The 18,222-nt window shown below is 39.5% G+C and overlaps 1 protein-coding gene across 3 annotated transcripts in view; it reads right to left on the bottom strand.

The window, feature by feature from the left end:
- The window catches only part of NSL1 (NSL1 component of MIS12 kinetochore complex), a 52,654-nt gene that overhangs the window by 20,251 nt on the left and 14,181 nt on the right, over positions 1-18,222 (bottom strand). The window contains exon 5 of one of the 3 annotated variants that reach the window (XM_054482715.2): positions 8,600-8,684. The exons of the other annotated variants lie outside the window; for them this stretch is intronic. Within the exon in view, the coding sequence (XP_054338690.1) occupies positions 8,600-8,684 (85 nt within the window). The remainder of the gene's footprint in view (positions 1-8,599; positions 8,685-18,222) is intronic. 3 annotated transcript variants of the gene reach the window in all.

Genomic DNA, 18,222 nt, shown 5'->3' with positions numbered 1-18,222 from the left:
GAGGAAGAGGTACATCCATGACAAGACACGGAGCAAGGATGTGGATGTGGGGAGGTGCCACAGTCTTTAAAACAACCAGCTCTCAGGTGAACTCAGAGGGAGAACTCACTCATTACCACAAGGAGGGCACCAAGCCATGGATGAGAGATCTGCCCCCATGACCCAGACACCTTGCACTAGGTCCATCTACAACATTGAAGGTCCCGTTTCAACCATGAGATTTGGAAGGAACAAAACATCCAAACCATATTAATCAGTGAGAAAGCTATTATAGTGGTCCTGCTAAGAGAATATGGTGACATGGATAAGAGCAGGAGAGACAGATTTGGTAAGCAGCAGGATTTGAAATATGTTTCCAAGGTAAAGGCAGCAGGATCTACTGATGGACTGAGGATGTATAGGCATCATGCAATATATCATAATACTGGTCACTGGTCATAAACATGCTAATAGTGTTTATCTCTGGGTATATGATTTCATGTGATTTAAACTTGTTTCTTATGCTTCTAACATTTTTGGAATGTGCATGTATTGTTCATACAAGCAAGAAAAAGCAATAACATTATTTTCAGTGTGAACAAATCAGAAAATGTACATATCAAACACCATACTAGAAAATAAACATCTAGCTATACTGTGGTAAACTTCAGAGCATTAAGAATATAGAGAATATCCGAAAAGTCAGAAGAGAAAGAACAATATCTATAAAGGCATGGCAATTACACTCTCAAGAGACTGCTCATCAACAATGAATGTCAGGCATCCAGATTAGAAAGAAAAGAAGTAAAATATCTGTTTGCAGATGACATGATCTTTTATATATAAAATCCTTTAAAACATCGATTAAAAAACTATTAGAACTAATAAATGAGTTTAACATGGTTGTAAGATACAAGATTAATATACAAAAATTAATTCTATCTCTACACACTAGCAAAGAGGAAACCAAAAATAAAATTTAAAAATAATTCCATTTACAAAGGCATCAAAAGAATAAAATATTTAGGAATAAGTTTCACAAAAGAAGTGCTAAAACCTGGAAGACACTGTTGAAAGAAATCAATTTCCAAATGGAAAGCCATCCATTATTCAGGGATCAGAAAACTTAACATTAAGATAGCATTACTCTCAAAGTGATCTACAATTTCAATACAATTCCTACCAAAATCCCAGCTGACTTCTTGGCAGAAATTGACAAACTGATCCCAAAATTCATATGGAATTTGAATGTAAGGGATCAGAAGAGCCAAAACTACCTTGAAAAAGAAGAACAAAGTTGGAAGACTCATACTTTCTGATTTCAAAATTTCTTACAAAGCTATAATAATCAAGACAGTGTAGTAGTGGCCTAAGGACAGACATAGATCAATGAAACAGAATTGAGGGTTCAGAAAGAAATCTACATATTACAGTCAACTGATTTCTGACAAAGATTCCAACACCATTCAAGCATTTTCAACAAATGGTGCTTAAAACAACTGGATATATACATACAAAAGAATGAAGGTGGAAAACTCTTAGGAGAAAGGCAAGCATCAATCTTTATACTTTTATATTAGACAACAGTTTCTAAAATATGAAACTAAAACCAAAGCAACCAAAGGAAAAAAAATAGGTAAATTAGATTTTGCCAAATTCAAAATTTCTGTGGTTCAAAGAACATCATCAAGAAAGTGAGATGGGGAGGGGGCTTCAAGATGGCTGACTAGGGGCACCTGGCACCTGCCTCCTCCACAAAGAAGGACTAAACAGTGGGTAGATAATCACATGTCAAAGAGAGCATCTAAGAAAAAAGAGTGGAATTCAGCAGAACAGTGACAGGGAACAACTGAGGCATGGAAAGAAAGGGAAGCAGGAAAAATGTAAATGAGAGATCCCTGGGGTTCCACATTTCTACTGCAGAATCCTGCAGTACTAGCCACAGGAGAGCCCCTTGGCCTCTGCAGGCCCTAAGACTAGTATAGTGAGCTGTCTGGAGTCCATACAACATTAATTCCAGAGAGACAGCACTGGGTACCTCACATACCCCCAAAGCCCAAGACACTGCAGCATAGCACCATTTTGAGAATTCAACCCCCACCAGACTATATCCTTCCCTAGGGCCCAACAGCCCCTACATCTCTACATCCCTGGAGCCCTGCTGACATCCCCACTGCATCCACCTGGAGAGCTGCAGTGGCACAACACTGACTGAACCCAATAGTAAAACCAGGTCCCCGGCACTCTAGCCTACACAGTGTCCTACACCCCAAGGAACCAGCAGTGCAGTGCACCAGGGAGGCTGCCCATGGGACAGAGGGAGCTGAAGCGCACACTCCTCAGAGCCTGAGAGCCATTTCCCTGGGGCCGCCCAGCAACAAGGCCACTGCGCACTGGCATGTGCCTTTAGTGTGCCTAGGGACGGGCCCACCCAGATGCTGTCCTGGGGTCCGGAAAATCACCCTGCCCTATCTGTCATGGTGGGTGTGTGAGCACATCAAGACAACAGACCAGCTCATCTATCGCCAGTGCCCAGTCATACTGTCCAGGGCCTGGGGATTGATCTGCCCTGCCAGCTGCTTCTGGGGCACACACACACACCATCAGGGAGCTTAACAGCAGGTCCAGCCTGTGGGCCACTGGTGCCTGAGCACACTAACCAAGGGCAAAGGGATAGCCCTGCCCTGGCCACCACAACTTTAGGCACACCATCAGGAGGCTAAGATCAGGCCCACTTGCTCTGTACCACTCTACCACACCAGTGTCTGAGAGCGCCATCTAGGGGCCCAGGAATAGCCTCATTCTGTCTGTTGCTGTGGACAGGCGCACACACTCAGCCATCAAGGGGCCTGATAACAGGCCCAGCCAACACACTGCGGGTGCCTGAGCATACCGTTTGAGGTCCTGAGGTTCACCCCACCGGTCACTACTGCTGGCATCCACACACTCCTCCCCAGGGCTTGAGGATGGGCCTGACTAGCCTATCATCACCACCACCATCACCGCCAGGACCCCCCTAAATGTGCTCTGGGGGGACTGGCCAGCCCAGTCCATTGCCACCACCACTGCCGCCTGTGCTTGCTGCCTAGGGGCCTGAGGGTTGACCCGCCACTGCTACTGCCATCACCACCACCACACATACTGCCAAGGGACTCATGAAACCACCTGCCTGCCCATCCCATTGCTGTCACTGCTGGTACCTTAGCAAGCCACCTGGAGGCCCAAGAATTGGTCTGCCTGGACCTGATAACACTAGTATCTGTGTACACTGCCAAGGGAACCAAAAATGGACGTACTCGGCATGCCATCACCACCAGTGGGGCCCAAGAATGGGCCTGCCTGGAGTCCCCATCCCAAGTAAAGACCTATCATACCCTCCAGTACCAACCATAGCGTAAGTCACTGAGGAACTCACAAACATCACTGACACTGATTACACCCAAAGAAATCATACAGAGACTATACTATTGTACAAACCTGGAATCAAAGCTAAAGCACCCTACCCAATCAATATTATAGATACATCTACAGGCAAAAGTCTTTTCCTATGAAAGCCAATCTAAAAATCTGAAAGAAGAAACTGTTTCACCAAATGTGCAGGTATCAACTTAAAGACATAAGAAACACGAAAAAGCAAGGAAACATGACACTTCCAAAACAACTACGATAATTCTCCAGCAAAAGATTCCAGTGAAAAAGAAATCTATAGGACAGGCATTCTGGCTCACCCCTGTAATCCTAGCATTTTGGGAGGCTAAGGTGTGTGCATCACCTGAACCTTGGAGTTCGAGACCAGCCTGGGCAACGTGGCGAAACCTCCTCTCTACAAAAATTACAAAAAATTATTAGGCAGGAGGATCACTTGAACCCAGGAGTTTGGGGCCAGCCTTAGCAACACGGCAAAACCTTGCCTTTACAAAAAACACAAAAATAGCTGGGTTTGGTGGCAGATGCCTGTTGTCCCAGCTACTTGGGAAGTGGAGGTGAAAGAATTGCTTGAGCTCAGGAAGGCTGCAGTGAGCTGTGACTGTGCCACTGCACTCCAGCCTGGGACCCTGTCTCAAAAAATAAAATATAAAAAATAAAACAACATGAAATACCTGAAAAATAATTCAAACTAATGATATTAAAGAAGCTCAGTGAGATCCTAGAGAACACAGATAAACACAAGGAAATAAGAAAAACAATTCATGATCTGAATGAGAAATTTAACAAAGAGATACCATTTTAAAAAATCAAACAGAAATCCTGCATCTGAAGAGTTCAATGAATGAAATAAAAAATACAATTGAGAGCTTCAGAAACAGACTAGATTAGGGGTGTCCAATCTTTTGGCTTCCCTAAGCTACACTGGAAGAATTGTCTTGGGCCACACATAAAATACACAAACACTAATGACAGCTGATGAGCTTTAAAAAAAAAAAAAAAAATCATGTTTTAAGAAAGTTTACAGCTGGGTGCGGGGGCTCACACCTGTAATCCCCGCACTTTGGGAGACTGGGGTGGGTGGATCACCTGAGGTCAGGAGTTTGAGACTAGCCTGGACAACATGGTGAAACCATGTCTCTACTAAAAGTACAAAAATTAACTAGGCATGGTGGTGCATGCCTGTAATCTCAGCTACTTGGGAGGCTGAGGCAGGAGAATCGCTTGGACCCGGGAGGCAGAGGTTGCAGTGAGCCAAGATCACTCCACTGCACTCCAGTCTGGGCAACAGAGTCTCACTCTGTCTTAAAAGAAACAAAAAAAAAGAAAAGAAAGTTTACAAATTTGTGTTAGACCACATTCAAACTGTCCTAGGCTGCGTAAGGCCCATGGGTCACAGGTTAGACAAGCTTGAATTAGATCTTTTATTTATTTGTTTTCCAAGATGACAGATAAGAGTCAGTGTTAGCATGCCTCTCCCACTTGGAAGGAAAGAATAGTGGCTAGAGAGTCACACTGTTAATTTTCTTTTTTCCAAGAACCACCACAGGAAGATGGAAGGAATCCACAAACCCTCTGAAAGAAGCAGCAGGCTGGAGCCTACTGCATGAGACAGGTGAAAAACTAAGTTCCCAGAGTGTAAGCAGGGGAATGAGCCTGTCTCGGAGCACACATCCCCACCTGCAAGTCTGAAAATCCAGACCATGAGAGAAAGCCTTAACCCTACTGAGAGCTGGAATGGACTTAGTCTATGTGAAATATAAAAGTAGACGCAGCAGCATGAAGTGCCTTGTAGGCATTCCCAGTCTCCAGCGTGAACAGAGGCAAGCCATTCCTGACTGTATCTCATAGGGGCCCTCAAAGAAGCAGTCAACGAGTTCAGGGAGGGGTCATAGGGTGAAAGAAGCTCCCAGGTGAATTTTGCGATATAATCTTGAGTAGGGATGAGCTCTCTTGAACAGAACCCACGGGGTGAGTGTAAAGTGTGCTACAGACATGAGCAGAGGAGCTGGGTGTCCGGCCTTATGGGAATATGGAGAGAGGCATGGTTATGGCCTTGGGCAGGTCTGAGTTCCATGAGCAGACTGCCTGGAACTAAATCCAGTGAGTGAAGCACTGCGGGAGTGAGACCAGCCTTGCCAACTGTGAAAGAGCTGGATGAGGCTCATTGTTGCCCACTGCTCTCCACTCCCTTTGGGAACTCTTCTATGCAGCAGATGCAGTTAACTACTCTCTGGAACATTATCCCAGGAACCTGAGGTCTTAAAGAAGTTCTAAAAGAAGTTCTGAATCTTGAAACAAAAGCTCTGACATGCACCTATATAGAAGCTCCTGAAAGCATAAATCTCACAGGGCCTAAAAAACAATAAAACAATAACAGAATGGAAAAAAAAAACAAAGTATCTAGGTAACAACTAACATGATGAATAGAACAGTACCTAACATTTCAATATTAACGTTGAATGTAAATGGCCTAAATGTTCCACTTAAAAGATACAGAATAACAGAATGGATAAAAAACCACCAACCAAATATCTGCTGTCTTCAAGAGACTCACCTAACATACAAGGACTCACAAAAATTTAAGGTAAAGGGGCGGAAAAAGACATTCCATACAAATGGAAACCAAAAGCGAGCAGTAGTTATTCTTATTTCAGACAAAACAGACTTTAAAGCAACAACAGTAAAAAAGACAAAGAAGGATGTTACACAATGATAAAAGGATTAGCCCAACATAAAGATACTATAATCCTAAATTTATATGCACCTAACACTGGAGCTCCCAGATTTATAAAACAATTACTATTAGATCTAAGAAATGAGACTGGCAACAACACAATAATAGTGTGGGACTTCAGTACTCCATTGACAGCACTAGATAGATCAAGACAAAAAGTCAACAAAGAAACAACAAACTTAAACTATATCCTAGAACAAATGAACTTAACAAATGTTTACACAACATTCTTCCCAACAACTGCAGAATATACATTCTCCTCATCAGCACATGGAACAGTCTCCAAGATAGGTGATATGACAGGCCACAAAATAAGTCTCAATAAATTTAAGAAAATCAAAATCATATCAAGTATCTTCTCAGACCACAGTGGAATAAAGCTGGAAATCAACTCTAAAAGGAACTCTCAAATTATACAAATACATGGAAATTAAATAATCTGCTCCTGTATAATTTTTGGGTTAACAATGAAATCAATATGCAAATTTTAAAATTCTTTGAAATGAATAATAGTGACACAACTTATCAAAACCTCTGATACAGCAAAAGCAGTGCTAAGAGGAAAGTTCACGGTGTTAAATGTCTACATCGAAAACCCTGAAATAGCACAGACAATTTAATGTCACATCTCAAAGAAATAGAAAAACAAGAACAAACTAAACCCAAACCCAGGAGAAGAAGTAACAAAGATCAGAGCAGAATTAAATGAAATTGAAACAAACAAACAAACAAACAAAACATACAAAAGATAAATGAAACAAAAAGCTGGTTCTTTAGAAAGATAAACAAAATTGATAGACCATTAGTGAGATTAACCACGAAGACAGAAGATCCAAATAAGCTCAATTTGCGGTGGCTCATGCCCATAATCCTAGCATTTTGGGAGGCCAAGGCAGGCATATCACTTGAGGTCAGGAGTTCGTGACCAGCCTGGACAACATGGTGAAACCCCATCTCTACTAAAAATACAAAAATCAGACGGGCATGGTGGCAGGTGCCTGTAATCTGAGCTACTTGGGAGGCTGAGGAAGGAGAATTGCTTGAACCTGGGAGGCAGAGGTTGCAGTGAGCCAAGATCACACCACTGCACTCCAGCCTGTCTGACACAGCAAGACTGTCTCAAAAAAAAAAAAGAAAGAAAAAAAAGAAACTGGAGATATTATAACTGATACCACAGAAATACAAAAGGTCATTCAAGGCTGCTATGAACACCTTTATGTGCACAAACTACAAAATCTAGAGGAGGTAAATAAGTTCCTGGAGATAGGAAATATATAACCCTTCTAGATTAAATCAGGAAGAAATAGAAACCCTGAACAGACCAATAACAAGCAGTGAGACTGAATTGGCAATTTTTTTAAATTGCCAACAAAAAAAAGTGCAGGACCAGGTGGATTCACAGCTGAATTCTATCAGACATTCAAAGAAGAATTATTACCAATCCTACTAAAATTATTCCAAAAGACAGAAAGAGGAAGTCCTCCCTAAATCATTCTATGAGGCCAGTATTACCCTAATACCGAAACTAGGAAAGGGCATAACAAAAAAAGAAAACTACAGACCAATATCCTGATGAACATAGATGCAAAAATCCTCAATAAAATACTAGCTAACCAAATCCAACAGCATGTCAAAAAGATAATACATCATGATCAAGTGGGTTTCAAACTAGGGATGCAGTGATGGTTTAACATATGCAAGTCAATAAATATGCTACATAACATAAACAGAATTAAAAGCAAAAACCATATGATCATCTCAAAAGAGATGGAAAAAGCGTATGGTAAAATCCAGTGTCTCTGCTGGGCAGAGTGGCTCATGCTTGTAATCCCAGCACTTTGGGAGGCTGAGACAGGCAGACCACCTGAGGTCAGGAATTTGAGGCCAGCCTGGTCAATATGGTGAAACCCCATCTCTACTAAAAATACAAAAATTAGCATGCCTGTAATCTCAGCTACTCAGGAGGCTGAGGCAGGAGAATCGCTTGAACCTGGAAAGTGGAAGCTGCAGTGAGCCAGGATCGCACCACTGCATTCTAGTCTGGGAAAGAGAGTGAGGCTCTGTCTTTAAAAAAAAAAAAAAACAAAAAAAAAACCAGCATCTCTTTACGATTAAAAACCCTCGGGCTGGGTGTGGCTCACACCTGCAATCCCAGCACTTTGGGAGGCCAAGGTGGGTGGATCATGAGGTCAGGAGATTGAGACCATCCTGGCTAACACGGTGAAACCCCGTCTCTACTAAAAATACAAAAAATTAGCTGGGCGTGGTGGCGGGTGCCTGTAGTTCCAGCTCTTCTGGAGGCTGAGCCAGGAGAATGGCGTGAACCTGGGAGATGGAGCTTGCAGTGAGCCGAGATCGCGCCACTGCACTCCAGCCTGGGCGACAGAGCAAGACTCCATCTCAAAAAGAAAAAAAAAAAAAAAAACCCTCAACAAACTAGGCAAAGAAGAGACTTACCTTAAAGTAATAAAAACCATATATGACAAATCCACAGCCAACATCATGTTGAGTGGGGAAAAGTTGAAAGCATTCCCATTGAGAACTGGAACAAGACAAAGATGCCCATTTTCGCCACTTCTATTCAACATAGTACTTAGCCAGAGCAATCAGACAAGAGAAAGAAATGAAGAGAATCCACATTGCAAAAGAGGAAGCCAAACTGTCACTGTTTGCCAGTGATATGATCGTATACCTTAGAAAACCCTGAAGACTCCATCCTGGCTAACACGGTGAAACCCCATCTCTACTAAATATACAAAAAAAATTAGCCAGGCGTGGTGGCAGGTGCCTGTAGTCCCAGCTCCATGGGAGGCTGAGACAGGAGAATGGTGTGAACCTGGGAGGTGGAGCTTGCAGTGAGCCGAGATCGTGCCACTGTGCTCCAGCCTGGGGCGACAGAGCGAGACTCCATCTTAAAAAAAAAAAAAAAAAGAAAAGAAAAAGAAAACCCTGAAGACTCATCCAAAAAGCTCCTAGATCTGATAAATAAATTTGGTAAAGTATCAAAGTAGAAAATCAGTGTACACAAATCAGTAGCACTGCTACACACCAACAATGACCAAGCTGAGAATCAAATCAAAATAAAAAACTCAACCACTTTTACAACAGCTGCAAAAACAAACAAACAAACAAAAACTTAGGAATATTCTTAACCAAGGAGGTGAAGGACCTCTACAAGGAAAACTACAAAACACTGCTGAAAGAAATCACAGATGACACAAACAAATGGAAAACACATCCCATGTTCATGGACGGGTAGAATCAATATTGTGAAAATGACCATACTGCCAAACGCAATCTACAAATTCAATGCAATTCCCATCAAGATACCACCATAATTCTTCATAGAACTAGAAAAAACAATCCTAAAATTCATATCAAACCAAAAAAGAGCCCACATAGCCAAAGCAAGACTAAGGAAAAAGAACAAATCTGGAGGCATTACATTACCTGACTTCAAACTATACTGTTAGGCCATAGTCACCAAAACAACATGGTACTGGTATAAAAATAGGCACACAGATCAAGGGAACAGAACAGAGAACTCAGAAATAAAGCCAAATACTTACAGTCAACTGATCTTTGACAAAACAAACAAAAACATAAAGTGGGGAAAGGACACCCTAATTGGCAAGCCACATGTAGAAGAATGAAACTGGATCCTCATCTCTCACCTTATACAAAAATTGACTCAAGATCGATCAAAGACTTAAATCTAAGACCTGAAATCATAAAAATTCTAGAAGATAATATCAGACAAACTCTTCTAAACATTGGCTTAGGCAAAGAATTCATGACTAAGACCCCCAAAGCAAATGCAACAAAGACAAAAATAAATAAATGGGACCTAATTAAACTAAAAAGCTTCTGTAGAGCAAAAGAAATAATCAGCAGAGTAAACAGACAACCCACAGAGTGGGAGAAAATATTCATAAATTATGTATCTGACAAAGGACTAATATCCAGAATCTACAAGAAACTCAAACAAATCAGCAAGAAAAAAAACAAACAGTCCCATCAAAAAGTGGTCAAAGGACATGGATAGACAATTCTCAAATAAGATGTACAAACAGCCAATAAACATATGAAAAAAATGCTCAACATCACTAATTATCAGAGAAATGCAAATTAAAACCACAATGAGATACCACTTTACTCCTGCAAGAATGGCCATAATTAAAAAGTCAAAAAACAATAGATGTTGGCATGGCTGTGTTGAGAAGGGAACACTTTCACAATGTTGGTGGGAATGTAAATTAGTACAACCACTATTGAAAACAATATGGAGATTCCTTAAAAAACTAAAAGCAGGGCCGGGTGCAGTGGCTCATGCCTGTAATCCCAGCTCTTTGGGAGGTCGAGGAGGGTAGATTACCTGAGGTCAGGAATTTGAGACCAGCCTGGCCAATATGGTGAAACTCTGTCTCTACTAAAAATACAAAAATTAGCCAGGCATGGTGGCACATGCCTGTAGTCCCAGCTACTCGGGAGGCTGAGGCAGGAGAATGGTGTGAACCCGGGAGGCAGAGCTTGCAATGAGCCGAGATCGGGCCACTGCACTCCAGCCTGGGTGACAGAGCGAGACTCCGTCTCAAAAAAAAAAAAAAAAACAAAAAAACTAAAAGCAGGACTACCATTCGATCCAGCAATCCTGCTACTAGATACCTACCCAAAGGAAACTAAATCATTATATGAAAAAGAGACATGCACACACGTTTATAACAGCACAATTTGCAACTGCAAAAATATGGAACCAGCCCAAATGCCCATCAACCAACTAGTGCATAAAGAAAATGTGAATCCTACTCAGTCATAAAAAAGAACAAAATAATAGCATTTGCAGCAACCTGGATGGAGTTGGAGTCCATCATTCTAAGTGAAGTAACCTAGGAACAGAAAACCAAGCATTGTATGTTCTCATTTTTAAGTGGGAGCTAAGCTATGAGGATGCAAAGGCATAAGAATGATATAATAGACTTTAGGGACTCTTTGGGGTAAGGTTGCGGGGCTGAGGGAATAAAAGACTACATTTTGGGTACAGTGTACACTGCTTGGGTGAGGAGTGCACTAAAACCTCAGAAATCACCACTAAATAACTTATCCATGTAACCAAAAACCACCTGTGACCCAAAAACTATTGAAATTAAATTTTAAAAATATACAGACTAGATCTAGCAGAATAAAGAATTTCAGAACTTCAGCTACTCAAGAGAATAAGGCAGGAGGATCCCTTGAGCCTCCCAGGAGTTGGAGGTTGCAGTGAGCTATGATCACTCCACTGCACTCCAGCCTGGGTGACAGAGTGAGACCCTGTCTTAAAACAAACAATGACAATAAAATAGAGGAAGAATTAAAAAAATAATAATGAAGAAAGCCTAACTGACTTTGGGACAGCATAAACTGGCCAAATATTTGAATTTTGGGTGTTGTAGAGGGAGAAGGGATGGGTAAAGGAAAAGAAAATCTATTTAACAAAATAGTAGCTGAAAACTTCTCAAATCTTGCAAGAGATATACATATACAGATACAGGAAGCTCAAAAGTCTGCAAATAGATTGAATCCCAAAAGGTCTTCACCAAGGCACATTATACTCAAACTATCAAAAGGCAAAGAAAGAGATAAAATTCTAAAAACAGGAGAAAGGCCTAAAGTTACATAGAAGGGAAGCTTCCTTCAGACTACAGTGTATCTCTCAGCAGGATCATTATAGGCCAGGAGAGAATGCAATGATATATTTAAAGTGCTGAAAGAAAAAAAAAAACCTGTCAGCCAAGAATACTATTCCCAGAAAAGCTATCCTTCAAAAATGAAGGAGAAATAAAGTCTTTCTCAGACAAGTAAAAACTGAAGGAATTCATTACCACTAGACCAGCCCTCCAAAAAATGCTTAAGGAAGTTCTACATCTGGAAGCAAAAAGACAGTATCATCTATCATCATGTGAAAACACATCAAAGTATAAAACTCACTGGTAGAACAGACATACAAATGAGAGAAAGAGAAAAAACTCAAATGTTACCACTACAGAAAACCACTAAACCACGATGATAAACAATGAGAGAAAGGAACAAAGGATATATAAAACAATCAGAACTCAACTAATAAAATGACAGGAATAAGCCCTCACATATCAATAATAATAACCTTGAATGTAAATAGATTATCCACTTAAATAACAGCTTAATGGATAAAAAAACATGGCCCAACTATATGCTGCCTACAAGAACCTCACTTCACTTGTAAAAACACATATAGACTAAAAGTGAAAGAATGGAAAAAGATATTCCACACAAATGGAAACCAAAAGTGAGTGGAAGTAGCTATACTTAGATCAGATCAAAGAGATTTTAAGTCAAGAACAGTAAAAAAGGACAAAGGAGGCCATTACATAATGATAAAGGGATCAATTCAGAAAGAGGATATAATAATTCTAAATATATATGTACCCAACACTAGAGCATCCAGATTAAAGCAAATATTATCAATCTAAACAGAGAGACACCAACACAATAGTAGTTGAGGACTTCAACAGCCCACTCTCAACAGAAAAGATAAATGAAATTGATAAATGGCTAGCTAGACTAACCAAGATTGGAAACAACAAAAGGAGGCATTATAACTGATACCACAGAAATACAAATGATCATCAGAGACTATTAAAACAGAACAACTATACACTAACAAACTGAAAAACCTAAAGGAAATGAATAAATTCCTGGACATATACAACCTACGTTGATTGAACCGGAAAAAAACAAACAAAGAAACAAACAAACAAAAAAAACCAGAAAATCTGAATAGACCAATAACACATAACAAGATTGAATCAGTAATAACAAGGCTCCCAAAAGAGAAAAGCCACAGACCAGATGGCTTTCCTGCTTAATTCTACCAAACTTATAAAGAAGAATTAACATCAATTCTTTTCAAACTATTCCAAAAACCTCAAGAGGGAAGAATTGTTCCTAACTCATTCTGTGAGAACAGCATTACCCTAATACTAAAACCAGACAAGGACACTACAAAAAAAGAAAACTACAGGCCAATATCCCTGATGAACAGACACAAAAATCCTTAACAAAATACTAGCAAACTGAATTGAACAACACATCAAAAGTCCCACTAGATCATAATACACCCTGATCAAGTGGGATTTATCTTAGAGATATGAGAATGGCTCAACATGTGCAAACCAATAAGTGTGATACATCACATCAACAGAATGAAGCACAAATATCATACTATCATCTCAATAGATGCAAAAAAAGCATTTGATAAAATTCAACGTTCTGTCATGATAAAAAAAACTCTCAACAGGCCGGGCGCAGCAGCTCATGCCTGTAATCCCAGCACTTTGGGAGGCTGAGGCAGGCGGATCACTTGAGATTGGGAGTACGAGACCAGCCTGACCAACATGGAGAAACTCCATCTCTACTAAAAATACAAAAATTAGCCGGGTGTGGTGGTGCATGCCTGTAATCCCAGCTACTCAGGAGGCTGAGGCAGGAGAATCACTTCAATCTGGGAGGCAGAGGTTGCGGTGAGCTGAGATTGTGCCATTGGACTCCAGCCTGGGCAACAAGTGCAAAACTCCATCTCAAAAAACAAAAAACAAAAAACCTCTCAACAAAAGAATGTACCTCAACATAATAAAAGCCATATATGACAAACCTGCAGCTAGCATAATGAATGAAGAAAAGCTTGAAGCCTTTCAGGAACTGGAACAAGACAAAGATGCCCACTTTCACCACTCCTATTCAACATAGCACTGGAAGTCCTAGCCAGAGCAATCAGGCAAGAGAAACAGAAGGCTTCCAAACTGGAAATGAGGAAGTCAAACTGTCCATCTTTGCAGATGACATGTTCTTATATAGAGAAAAACCTAAAGACTCCACCAAAAAAAAAAAAAACACAAAAAAAAAACACCTTAGAACTAATAGACAAATTCAGTAAAGTTGTAGGATACAAAACAAACACAAAAATCAGTAGCGTTTCTATACACCAATAATGAACTAGCTAAAGAAGAAATCAAGAAGTCAATCTCATTTATAATAGCTATAAAAAAAAATAAAATATCTGGAAATAAATTTAACCAAGGAAACAAAAGACCTCTATAAGGAAAACTACAGTACACTATTAAAAGCAATTGAAGAGAATATGATATAGTTTGGCTGTGTCCCCACCCAAATCTCATCTTGAATTGTAGCTCCCATAATTCCCACATGTTACAGTAGGGACCTGTTGGGAGATAATTGAATTATGGGGGCGGTTTCCTCCATACTGCTCTTGTAACAGTGAATAAAGTCTCATGAGATCCAATGGTTTTATAAGGGAAAACCCCTTTTGCTTGGCTCTCTTGATTCTCTCTTGCCACCAACATTTAAGAAGTGCTGTTTGTCTTCTGCCATGACTGCGAGGCCTCCTCAGGCATGTGGAACTGTGAGTCCAATAAACCTCTTTTACTTTATAAATTATCCAACGTCAGGTATGCCTTTGTCAGCAGCATGAAAATGGACTAGTACAGGATACAAATAGAAAGACATCCCTTGTGCACAAATCAGAAGAATTAACATTATAAAATAACCATACTACCCAAAGCAATCTACAAACACAATGTAATTCCTACCAAAACACCAATAACATTCCTCACAGAAATAGAGAAAGCAATCCTAGGCCAGGCACAGTGGCTCACACCTGTAACCCTAGCACTTTGGGAGGCCGAGGAGGGTGGATCGTTTGAGGTCAGGAGGGCAAGACCAGCCTACCTGGTGAAACTCTTGTTTCTACCAAAAAACAAACAAAAATAAATAAATAAATAAATAAGTAAATAAAAATTAGCTGGGTGTGGTGGTGTGCACCTGTAATCCCAGCTACTTGGGAGGCTGAGGCACAAGAATCACTTGAACCCGGGAGGCCAAGGTTGCAGTGAGCCGAGACTGCACCACTGCACTCAAGCCTGAGTGACAGAGTGAGACCTTGTCTCAAAAAAAGAAAGAAAGAAAGAAAGAAATCCTAAAATTAGTACAAAACCACAAAAGAGTCCGAATAGCCAAAGCAATACTGAACCAAAATAATAAAGCTGGAGGCATCATACTACCTCACTTTAAAATATACTACAAAGCTATAGTAACCAAAATAACATGATATTGGTATTTAAAAAGACATGGACCAATGGAACAGAATAGAGGCATGGAAATCTAGGTATTTATAGCCACTGATTTTCAACAAAAGCACCAAGAACACACAATGGGGAAATGACACCCTCTTCAATAAATGGTGCTGGGAAAATTGGATATCCATATGCACAAGAATAAAACTAGACTCCTATCTTTCATCATAGAAAAATCAGCTCAAGATGGATTAATAACTTAAACATAATACCCAAAACTATAAAACTACTATAGGGAAACACAGGAAAAACACTCTAGGACATCCAGGCAAAGATTTTACGGCTAGGACTTCAAAAGCACAGGGAACAAAAACAGACAAATGGGATTACATCAAGCTAAAAAGCTTCTGCACAGCAAAGGAAACAATCAACAGAGTAATGAGACACCTGTTGAAAGGGAGAAAATATATGCAAACTATTCATCCGATGAGGGACTAGTATCCAATATATACAAGGAGCTCAAATAACAGCAAAGAAAAAAAATCCTGTTAAAAAGAAGGTAAAGGATCTGAATAGACATTTCTCAAAAGAAGACATGCAAATGGCCAAAAGATGTGAAAAGATGCTCAACATAACTAAATATCAGGGAAATGCAAATCAAAACCACAATGAGTTATCAACTTACCCCAGTTAAGATATGACTACTATCAAAAAGATAAAAAATAACAAATGCTGGTGAGGATGTGAAGAAAAGGGAACTTTTAGACACTGTTGGGCAGAATGTAAATTAGTATAGCTACAATGGAAAACAATATGGAGGTTCCTCAAAAAAACTAAAAATAGAATTACCATACACTCCACCATTCCCGCCACTGGGTATTCATCCAAAGGAAACAAAATCAGTATATCTAGGCAATATCCACATCCCTGTTTTTATTACAGCACTATTCACAATAGCCTAGATACGGAATCAACCTAAGGGTCCATCAACAGATGAATAAATAAAGAAAAGTGGTATATATACACAATGGAATACTATTCCATCATAAAAAAGAAAATCCTGTCATTTGCAGCAACAAGGATGGACTGGCATTAGGTTAAGTGAAATAAGCCAGAGACAGAAAGACAAAAAAAAAAAAAAAAAATCCCATGTTCTCACTCACATGTGAGAACTAAAAAAATTGATCTCATGGAGGTAGAGAGTAGAACGATAGTTACCAGAAGCTGGGAAGGGTATGTGCGAGGCGGGGAAGGCGGTATGGAGGGCATGCAGAGAAGTTAGTTGAGGGTGGGGCAGGGGTTTAAAAAAAAATTATTTGGATAGAGACATACAGTTAGATAGAAGAATAAGACCCAGTGCTTGACAGCACAGTAAGGTGACAATGATTAAAAATAATATATCATATATTTCAAAATAGCTAGAAGAGAAGATCTGAAATGTTCCCAGCACAAAGAAACAATAAATATTTAAGGTAATGGATATCCTAAATACCTGATTTGATCATTACACATTGTATGTATGTATCAAAATATCACATGTACCCCATAAATATGTACAAATATTATGTACCAATTTAAAAAAAATTTAAGGAAAGTGAGAATGAGAGAAAATATCTGCAAATCATATATCTGATAAGGGACTAGCGTCCAGAATACATAAAGAACAAGTATAACTCAACAATAAAAAGACAAATACCTCCCTCAAAAAACAGTCAAAGGATCTGAATAGATATTTCTCCAAAGAAGATATACAGATGGCCAATAAGCACATGAAACGATGCTCAACATTGTTGGCCACTACAGAAATTCAATTCAAAATCACAATAAGATACCACTTTAATACCTACTAGGCTGATAAAAGAGCAGACAATAACAAGAGTTGGTGAGGGCATAGAGAACTGGAACCCTTACACACTGAGGGAGGAATGTAAATGGTGCAGGCACTTTAGAAAACAGTCTGGCAGTTCCTCAAAAGCTACATAAAGAGATGCCACACGACCCAAAAGTTCCATTTGTGGGTATACATACTCCGGAGAACTGGAAACATATCCATACAGTAACTTGTACATGAATGTTCACAGCAGCATCATTTGTAGTAGCCAAAATGAGTAAAACGTCATTGAGTAAAATGTCTGTATACTCTAGTGTGTGTTAACAAGTGACAAGAAGAAAAGTTTTTTAAAAAGTCTGTATACTCATGAATATATAAATATATAAAATATATAGTATATGTCCATACAATGGAATATTATTTTGCAATAAAAAGAAATGAACTACTGGTACATACTACAACATAAATGAACTTTGAAAACATTATGCTAATTAAAAGAAGCTGATCACAAGGGACCACATACCACATGATTCAATTTATATGAAATGTCCAGAATAGTCAAGTCTATAGAGATAGAAAATACATTAGTGGCCGCCTAGGACCAGGGAAGCGAGATGAGAGACTGGAAATAATGGCTAAGGAGTGTTGGGTTTCTTTTCAGAATAATAAACCATTTTTAAAATTGATTATCATGATGTTGCATAACTCTGTGAATAAACTAAAGCCACTGGGTTGTACACCTTAAATGGGTGAACTGTATGGTATATGAATTATATCTCGATAAAGCCATTTATAAAAAGAGTGTCAAAGATAATGATGTAATAGATTCAATATAATGAATGAAAGTAAATAAAACAAATTTCAAAAGCCTGCAATCTCAGCACTTTGGGAGGCCAAGGCAGGAGGATCACTTGAGGCCAGGAGTTAGAGACCAGCCTAGGCAATATAGCAAGACCCCATCTCTCCCAGATAAAAAAAAAAAAAAAAAAAAATTCAAGACCAAGGATGAAAGAAAAACTAAGGGAGTTTACCACCCACAGACTTTTAAAGTATCTACAGAAGCACTTCAGCAAGAATAAAAGTGAACCCAGAAAAAAAGGTATAAAATTCAAGAAACAATACTTACAAAATTTGAGAATTTT

Source organism: Pongo pygmaeus, chromosome 1 (genome assembly GCF_028885625.2).
Source record: "Pongo pygmaeus isolate AG05252 chromosome 1, NHGRI_mPonPyg2-v2.0_pri, whole genome shotgun sequence".
Taxonomy (NCBI): Eukaryota; Metazoa; Chordata; class Mammalia; order Primates; family Hominidae; genus Pongo; species Pongo pygmaeus.
This window is presented reverse-complemented; position numbering and strand designations above follow the sequence as displayed.